The sequence below is a fragment of the Nematolebias whitei genome, chromosome 3 (assembly GCF_014905685.2).
Source record: "Nematolebias whitei isolate Nwh7 chromosome 3, NemWhi1, whole genome shotgun sequence".
NCBI lineage: Eukaryota > Metazoa > Chordata > Actinopteri > Cyprinodontiformes > Rivulidae > Nematolebias > Nematolebias whitei.
In genome coordinates this window covers 23,257,661-23,267,296 of record NC_056500.1, presented here as the reverse complement: position 1 = coordinate 23,267,296, position 9,636 = coordinate 23,257,661, and the positions used below count along the sequence as shown (strand labels likewise).

Genomic DNA, 9,636 nt, shown 5'->3' with positions numbered 1-9,636 from the left:
TATATATATATATATATATATATATATATATATATATATATATATACTGTATATATATAATGTGCATTTATGATTTAATAATGACTGACATTTTCTTGTCACGCCAGTGGATAAATAATAAAAATAGATAAAGAAAAATCAGGATGATTAAGCTTTTCTAATTGTAAACAGTGATGTAAGCTGCCCCTGATTAAGAGTCATAACAGTTTTATTCTGCTTTGACTTTTTCAGGAAAATCCCATCAATGATTTAGTTTCGAATTAATTAACCAGTTCTCCTCTGCAGCAAGTGGTTTTAGGCCTTTACTTTTCCCAGCTCAGGACGTCTTACCACAATGATTACCTTTACCCTGCAGCACTAACTGCATTTATTGGCTTGTTTTATTGAGCCCACCACTGTTTTTATAGTGTCGACCTCCTGAATGCACAGCAACATGAGATGAACGGCATTGTTTCTGGTGAAGACGAAATGTGATTTTATTTAAAGACCTTTTTTGATTTCTCAGAATTTACCTTTGTTTTTGTTTTTTTACAATAAAATCAGTTATAAAAGGATACAGTTCAAATGTTTTCTTGTATGCTCTTACAGTCATTTTCATGTGACAAACTAATTTAAAGTTCCCACCTACCGAAAATAATTGACAGTAGAGAAAATGTGTGTATGTGTATGAACATGTTTTTTAAGAATGACCACAACAACAGTGAATAAGTTCTCCTTCTTTATTATAACAAAATTATGTAAAACCAGTGGGCTCATCGCACCAACACATACGTCATTCAGTCTTCACAAAGCTCAGTTTTGCATTCACTTCCTGGTATTAGAAACCTCAAACTGGCGGGGATGGTCCTAGTGCTGCTTCTGTCTTTTGTTCATGTGTGCAGCAAGATCCGGGGACCTGACCTACTCAACACCTTGAACTTTTTTTCATGTTCAACCTGCCCTAACTTCTTCTTGCACCACGGCTCATTACACTGTTGTAACAGACCAAATCCATCATGGGATTCTGTTGTCATGAAGAGATATATATTTATATATTTATGTCTGTGAGGATTTGGGTCTGTTAGTGTGCCTCCCTCTTGTGCTCTGTCCTATAGCTCCTGCGTCTCCAGCTGTTCTGATTGTCTCTGTCCCAGGTGTTTGTCATTCTCTGTCATCAACATCCCTACATCTGTGTTCTTCTTTGTCTGGGCATTGTCTCGAGTAGCGTCGTTTTCTACCTCCCTCCATGTCTCCCCAGTGTCATTTACGTTTGTTGCCATGTCAGCTTTTTGTTCATTTTTAATAAAACTAATTAGTTGTCCGAGTCCTGCCTGCACTTTGGGTTCATCCACCACCACCACATCCTAACAATGCCACAGTGATGTGGACACAAACGCAGTGTTTCCAGCTGGACACACACACACAGACCTAATTCACACAAAGTAAAAGAAAAGTGGGATTTCTGTGGAGAAGTTATAAACATTCAACTTCTTACCTTTAGTAGTATCTCTTTGAACAACCTCAGTTTCTAGAAATAATTAAAATCGGACCAGATTAGCATGCTAACAGCTAATCAAAGTGGGGCCAACACGTTTAAAGTGAATTGCTGTCATCTTAAAATAATTCCACTGTCAAAGATTTATGAGTTCATGCAAATATTTTTAACAACTACACTGCTGTGAGTTTTCTCTGCAGTTACTTGGAAAGAAATTGATGATTATTTAAAAGCACAAAGTAGCATCAGCAGCTCGCTAGAGCTTTTCCGGCACGGAGCACTTTTGTCACGAATAACATATTTTTATTGGAATAATGCACAATTAATTGACACTGATGTAAAGCAGTGTTTACGGCAGGAAAGAGCCGCAGCTTGACGGTCGCTGCTAACATCTAATCATGGCTAACAAGCAAATCAGACAAGAAAAAATCATAGAAGAAATTATGATTTTTTTTTTTCTGTATATTTTTTTATTTAGTGTACCAAACAGAAAAAAAGCTATAAACAGTCAGTTTAATATTTTTTGCTTTCTGAAGATCATTTCAAGCTCCTTCACTTGGTGGGGTCTGAAAACTTTTTAACCTGGAGTCACTTTAAAATGACAACAGTCCACTTTGCTCTTAGTCCTGCTCAGACTAGCTGCCAGATTGTTAATCTGGCCAGAATTAAATTATTTCCCCTAGCTAAACATGCTCAAAGAGCTATCTTTGACAGGTAAGATATTAACTGTTTATAACTTTTCCACAGAACCCCACTCCAAAAGATCTGAACTGTTAATTGAACTAATTCTACTTCCAGTTTACTGCAGCATTTAAGAGGTTATTTAAAGCTGGTAATGATTTTAATGTTTTGATTCATGGCAGCAGATGTTCATGTATCTTCTTTGAACGTTTAACTCATCCACATGTTACAACTCATGACTTATTACAGTCCCTCAGTCACACCGTACTGGTGAGTCACTTTTTCTCAAATTAGCACAAACCTTCTTACCGGTTCTCCAATTGGCGACAGCAGATGTGAAGCTTCACAACACTGCTGGAAAAAAAAGGCACTTCCCTTTCAGTTCTTGTGATGTTTGGTTGTCAGTCAAGCATTAAGGCGGTTGAAGTATATATATATATATATATATATATATATATATATATATATATATATGTGTGTGTATCACTTGTGCAGCAATGTGTGACCACAGATCAGTGATGTTTGCACTGAGAAATGAGGTCCTGTTGAGGTTGTTGTTGAGATCTGTTACTTTCAGTGCTGCTAAATGTAGAAGTTGGAGGCAGAAACTTGCGGAGGCTTCAGTAGCCCTGTTGTGTCATCCTCAGGATCTGAAGTAGCAGACGCTGCACTTCTTCGTCCATGTGACCCTGTTGAGCACAACACCCAGAACCAGAGGGAGAATACTGAGGCTTCCAGCTGCTGCAACTTCATATCTACAGTCTACAACGTCACAGAGAAACGCTGATTTCATTTTCTGCCCATTTCACAGCTTTAATTGCAAAAACTATGAGTAGATGGTTCTGATGCATGCTCAATAATCCAGGTAGATAAATCTAGCAAGGTTCAGTCTGGTCCTCCTCAGACTGAAGTCTTTTGGATAAAAGATGATATGTTTCAACAAAGAAGAATCCATCCAGAGGACCGGACTCAACCTTGTCAGATTATGAGTAGATTATAAATAAAAACACTACATAAGCTTATAAACTATAAAACAGGCCTTTCTCAACGAAGACAGACGCTTTATTTCCCTCTCCTGCCTCCCTCCTGCCTGCTTTTGCTCTTGTCCTGTGAATCTGTCTCAGAGCCTCTCTTTACACATCTTCCAAACCAAAAATTATTATGGATCTGGTCTCTCAACGAAATTGATCAAATTTTCTCGACAAGAAGACAGAGTGAAGGAGAACCTTCATGCCCTGAAGGGACACATGCAGCTGGATATACCATGGGTTCCTGGGTGTATGGAAAATGACTGTCCATTGAGGATGTTGAAAACACGTTCATAATTAGATTTATGATAACAGGGTTTCTGCTTTTTTGGAATCGGCGGGTACCTGGGAAATTGATTAATTAGGAAGACGTCTGCAGCAGTTTTGGCAATTATGAGGCTGCCTGCCTTATGGGATGGATTGTCCCGTGCTTTGAGCGCTCACTCAGATGCTTTGCAAGCTAAACCGTAAGCTGGACACAATTTCTGATAATCGCAGGCCAATTGAAGCTCCTGGAACTTGCTGGCATGAAAGAATTGAGCTTGGAGAAGGCTACCTCCATCTACCCTTGTTTTCTTTGGACGGCTGCACTGAATGTATTTCGTTGGGCTTAATGGTGCAATGACAATGAAGTTGGTTTTGATTCTGCACTTCTTCTCGACTGTGTCTGCATCGCTCAGTGTAACTTGATTGAAACACCAATCAGTGCTCAGTGTGCCATAAAGACAGCTTATGTGTGTTTTAAATGAGTTTATAGAGAATCAAGAACCAAACAATGCTTCTAGCTGCCAAAAATATTTAGATTTACAATAATTCTCTTCATTTTTTTTTAAATAGAAGAGATAATGACTTTTGTTTGTGTCACAAACTTGGATGAATTAGAAATTCAACTAACAGAATCCCTCATAGAAGAGATGTGTTTAGTGCATTAGAAAATAAATATGATGAGCTCATAATTTCATTGAAACATAACTAGTGGAGGACAGTCTACCTCTACATCCAGATCGTTCTGTTGTTCACACCAGAGAATGACAATTCTCCAACAATCATGCAGTATATGATCAATATTGCATGCACAGTAAATGTGGCATGTAAACACTTTACAATACGCTATTTTTATTTGTTTGTCACCTCAACTGACCTGTACAGCTGACAGTAAATGAGAGCGATACACAGCCACAACTTGTTTGTGTTTCCTCTCCCAGTCCTGAAATTAATAAATAAAAATACAATGAAGATCCAGACTCTTTGATATACCATATTATGGTACAAAAACATCACTCTGGGTACTATATATCAAAACAGGTATCCCTTCCTTGGCATTTTGACTCACCTGCAGCTGTTGAGTGAGGATAGATATCCTGTTCTGCAGCGCCATCTGCTGTCCAGGGTTAGAATGTTGGATAGAAGAGGAAGATGTGATCCCAAGAGGAGGTGACAGAGCTCCCAACGCCTCTTTTAGTCGAAACACTTCCTTGGACAGCTCTGTTATCTGCACAACCAACCAACACATTTAATATAGCTCCTCAAAACCTCAGGAGCATCTAGTAAAAGCAGCCCCGCAGCTCATCACCTTGCGGTCCTTCTCTTTGATGAGGCCCTGGGAATCCTGGATGTCTTTGTGGAGCTCCTGGATGTGACTAGACTGGGCCTGGAGTTGAGAGAGATGTTGCTGCACTGAGGTCAGCTGGGACTCTGCTGCCTGCCGCTCGCTTTTATGGAACAGTGCCTCTCTCTGAACCTGAAATACCTACACCAGTAGAGGAAAGTTGTGCTTACTGTAAGTTCTAGACTATTGAGCACACCTGAATAAGCCACACCCACTAAAAAAAAAAAAAAAAAAATTTGTATGTATATATAGGCCGCACTTGTCTATAAGACGCGAGTGTCCACATTGAAACAAGAGATAGTTAAATATAGACTTTTTAAACTTTTAATTTTAACTTTTTTTAACTTTTAACGTTTTTTTCTGAACAGTGCCTGTAATACAGCTGGTAAAAAAATAAAACAGTAACCCAGTGTTTTTCAAATCTCAAAAAGCTGGAAAGAAGATGAAAAAAAGCAAAAATAAAAAATAGCAATAATAATAATAATAATAATAAAAACTGCATACTAGAACAATCTGTGTCCATCATTTCCAGATAAACATGATTGAGAGAGAGGTTAGATTTCTTTTGTTGTGTTCTTCTAGTCAAGTTTGTTGAAAAGTTGTTTTTTTTCAGTGGGAATATAATACATTGTTTAAAACATGTTAGTTAATAACATTTTTATGCTCCGCAGTTGTAATAATTAATAGAATATAGTGAATAAAAGTTAAAACATTCTAAAAGTTGATATTTCTTTACATATTTTGTAGCATTGTTTGTGGGTTTGTGATGGGGGCGGGGCTTCAGCCAGAAGCTAATGCTGTTTGGGGGTCCATGGCATGGAAAAGTTTGGGAACCCCTGCAGTAGCCTACCAGGAAGTCATTGATCTCCATCTTAATTTTCCTCCTGCAGAGGATTTTTTTTACACTGCTCCGCTGTCGGGATCTACCGGCAGGCTTGAGCAAAACCTGCTCTGCGCATGCGTCCAGTTTTGATAAACAATTTCTCGCCTGCAGTCATCCAAACCTCCCACTGAGCTCTGAGTGCCACATTAATGCACGACTCATACTTATTTTGAGTGGCTGCAAATACTTCGTTGAGCCTCCAGGGAGGGAGGAAGTATCTCCCCCTCCCTGCTCTGTGAGCGCCCGAGTGTGACGAGGCTAAATGTGTTGGCGGCATGAAGCTCGTTAGCCAATCAAAAAAATAAAATAAAATCCGTAAATTAGCCGTAGAGTTGTATAAGGCGCAGGGTTCAAAGCCTGTGAAAGAAGAAGCGGCTTATAGTCTGAAAATTACGGTGTTTTTGTCAAATATATTAAGGCTGCATAAGATTAGTGAAGATGAAGGGATTTTTTTATGTTTGACCGTTGTGATCTAGAAGGAAAAAATCTCAAATTTTAAAAGCGTACATCTTTACGTTATGCCCTTCATGCACCGCCGCTGTGTTTCCTCTACTGTTGCACTGCTGAGCGACATAATGTAGAGGGAAAGTAATACAGTATATAAATAATGCAAAGGCAGGACAGAGGCCCTCATACACTTCAGCTCAGTTTGTCAGAGGAACAATAGCATCCAATTTATCTTAAGTTGCACTGGACAAAACTGATAGTACACAACAGCACACATGCGCATAAACACACCGACCTCAGTGCACGTTTTCTCATGTTTCCGAGTGAGATCGTTGAAGCGTGCTGTGCTGGCGTTGATCTCTGCCTGCAAAGAGAGCCGCAAGGCCTCGTGTTCCTCCTTCGAGATCAGACCTTGTTCTGCAGCTTTCTGGGACTTCAGCTCTCTCAGCTCCGTCTCCTTGTCGCTCAGAGCGTCCTGCGCTGCTGCTGCCTTACTCTCACAGGCCTGCAGGTCGCGCTGCAGCTCCTCCTGTCAAACAAAAGGCACAGGATGGTGACAAACTGTTTTTAAGTGATTGGAAAAAGTTTATACTTTGCTAGTCGAATGACTTGTCAATTTATATCACCAGAATTATTTAAACATACTGCCTTATCAGTTTTTCTTCTTCATTTTAATTTATTATTTACTCACTTTGACCTTTTCAAGCTCCTCTTTAGAAATGAAGTCCTGTGTGGACGATACTTTGGCTTCTAGACTGGCAACCCTTTCCTCAGCTTGTGCCCGTAAGATTTTCTCCTCTTGGAGCTCCTGCAGCGTCTGAGCTAACTGCTCAGATATTGCAGAGAGTGCCTCTTTATGTTTCGATAGTGGCACAGCGTCTTTCAGCTGCAGGAGTTCCTGTGCCCGGCCCTCCCGCTCCGCACACAGATAGTCCAGAGCCTGGGCTGCTTCCTGCCTGGCCACCTCCAGTTCTTCTCGAACTTTTGCCAATGCTTGTCTGGAGTGTTCTGATTGGACAGAAACGAGACAAAAATGGAGAAATTGTATTTTTGCAGAAAATGTGCTGATTGGTATATGACAACTTAGCTGTTAAAGCTGTTTTTGTTACTTTTTTGCCATCTTATTTGCTAAAAATAAATAAATAAATCTGTATGCCTTTTTATAACTGTCTATTGTTGTAGCTGTTGTCCACTGTTGTCATCATTCTTTGTTGAAATCAGGTCTCTCTTGTAAATGAGTCCTCAAGGCTCAATGGGATTAACCTCTCTAAATAAAGGTTGAATGAAAAAAAAAGCAAAAAGGACACTAGCGAAAAGTCAAAACTTTGTTAAAAGTAGCAAAATCCTAATTAAAAATAAAAAATTAGCTCAAACTAAAAGTGGCTAAATGCTAGCTAAAAGCAGCAAAATGTTAGCAAAAAATCTAAAAATAGCAAAATGCTAGCTAAACTAGGAGTAGCAAGAGGGTAGCTCAAAGTTGCAAAAGGTTAAGTAAAAAATGTAGCAAAAAATAGCTAAAAGTCCAAACTTAGTTAAAATTAGCAAAATCCTAATTAAAAATAAAAGATTAGCTAAAACCTAAAAGTGGCTAATTGCTAGCTAAAAGCAACATAAATCTAAAAATAGCAAAATGCTAGCTAAACAAGGAGTAGCTAAAAAGTTGCAAAAAGTTAAGTAAAATCTTTATGTAGCAAAAAGCTAGCTAAAAACTATAAGTAGCATATGACCAAAAAACTCGTATGCTGAAGTAGATTTTAAAGAAATCAGTGTTTCTCAAGAATTTGAAGCGATTTCAAAGCAAAAATGTTTAAAAAGAATATTAGATATTTAAAATATTATAACAGTTACAAAAAAAATAATAGCTCCTATCTCCCGAATGAGCAGAACATTTTGATACATGAAATATAAAATAATAAAATATAAAATAAAATAAAATAAATAAAATATAAAATAGCAGAAAGTATGAATTGTAGAAAACATACTGAAAAAAAAAAAAGAAGAAATATGCTGAATCAGCATCAACACAAAGAGAGGAGTCCTTGTGGGCAAATGCAAAACCAATGTGCTGTTTGAATTTTGAAAAGTTACTGAAGCACACCTGACATGACAGAGGGCTCGGAGCTCTCTGAATGCTCTTCCTCCTCCTCCTCGTCATCATCTCCACTTGCAGGAGGTTTGAGTCTCTCCAGCTCTAGAAGGGCGTTGTTGAGTCTCCTTGCCACATCTGCTCTCTCCCTAGCTAGCTGCTCACACTGAAGTCTGAGAGTCACCTGAACCTCCTCCAGCTCGGAGCGGGGGACACACTTCCTGAGTTCTCCCTGCAGCTCAGCCAAATGCTCCTGAAGCCGAAGAACCTGATCTCCATTTCCAGCTGTTTCTCCCTCTTTCCCTGATGACCTGCTCTCTGCCAGGACTGCCTCCAGTTCAGCAACTTTGTCACGGAGCAACGTCACAGTTTCTGTCTCTCCTCCTTTGCCTTTCTGTTGCTTTAGCACAGACTCTTTCTGGGTCAGAGCAGCCTGGAGTTCCTTCACTTGCTCTGTCAGCTGTTGGACTGTGTCACTGGTCTGACCCTCGGCCTCGCCCTGCCTCCCAGCAAGCCTCTCCTCTAACTCTGTCACCCTGGCTTTCAGCTGCTGCGCCTCCTGGCTCGCGCCATCATCGTCTGCAGCCCCAGCAACTGTTGTGGCTATATTTTCTTCAATGCAATCCACAGAAAGCACTCCAAGGCGCATCTGCTCCTTTAGCTCCTCTAGCTCAGACTGGGAGGAGGCCAACTGCTCCTCCAGTTCATGCAGCTTTTCTTTCAGAGCGTCTGTGCTTTCCACAACTGCGTCTTCTTCCTGAGATGTCTCATCACTACAAAACAAGAAATGCAAAACACATAAAAATGTAAATACTTTCCTTAAGAAAATTAATTGACGTTTTTCAACAAAATTTAATTGGCAACTTTAGTGTTACAAAGTTGAACATAAAACCTACATAACATAAACTGCTGCCTAACTACACCTGTAATAAAATGTAAAGAACTTGTAAAAAAAAAAAGCTTCTGAAGAAGCTTCAAACAAATCCTGCTGAAGTTGCTTGGATATAAAGAAAGCGCGCACATCCAAAATATGATTTTGCTTGAGGTTTATCAAAAATAAAATCAGTCTCACTGCTCCTCAGACACTCCGGAGACCTCCAGAGAAGCCTGAGCCTGTGAGAGGCGTTCCTGGAGGGTTTCAAACTCCTTCCTCAGGGTCTCGTACTGAGCCATAGGGACTGAGTCCAGGCTTGGAGCCTGCATGTCGGTGTCATCTTTCTCAAACATCTCCAGCATCTAGACAAAACATAGATGGACGGGGTGTCATCGGGGTTTTTAACTATAACGGAAAATCATCAGCATAACAACGAACATTTATCCCATGCTGTTTAATAACTTTACCTAATGGAAACACACACACATACATACATATATACACATATATATATATATATATATATATATACATATATACACATATACACATAT

The 9,636-nt window shown here is 39.4% G+C and overlaps 1 protein-coding gene across 1 annotated transcript in view; it reads right to left on the bottom strand.

Moving 5' to 3' along the window:
* Positions 1-2,775: 2,775 nt before the first annotated feature.
* The window catches only part of ankrd24 (ankyrin repeat domain 24), a 15,073-nt gene continuing 8,212 nt past the window's right edge, over positions 2,776-9,636 (bottom strand). The window contains exons 15-22 of the mRNA XM_037674682.1: positions 9,281-9,444; positions 8,221-8,981; positions 6,814-7,130; positions 6,418-6,651; positions 4,757-4,933; positions 4,517-4,675; positions 4,325-4,390; positions 2,776-2,844 (exon numbers count right to left, since the gene is read on the bottom strand). Of these exons, the coding sequence (XP_037530610.1) occupies positions 2,776-2,844; positions 4,325-4,390; positions 4,517-4,675; positions 4,757-4,933; positions 6,418-6,651; positions 6,814-7,130; positions 8,221-8,981; positions 9,281-9,444 (1,947 nt within the window). The remainder of the gene's footprint in view (positions 2,845-4,324; positions 4,391-4,516; positions 4,676-4,756; positions 4,934-6,417; positions 6,652-6,813; positions 7,131-8,220; positions 8,982-9,280; positions 9,445-9,636) is intronic.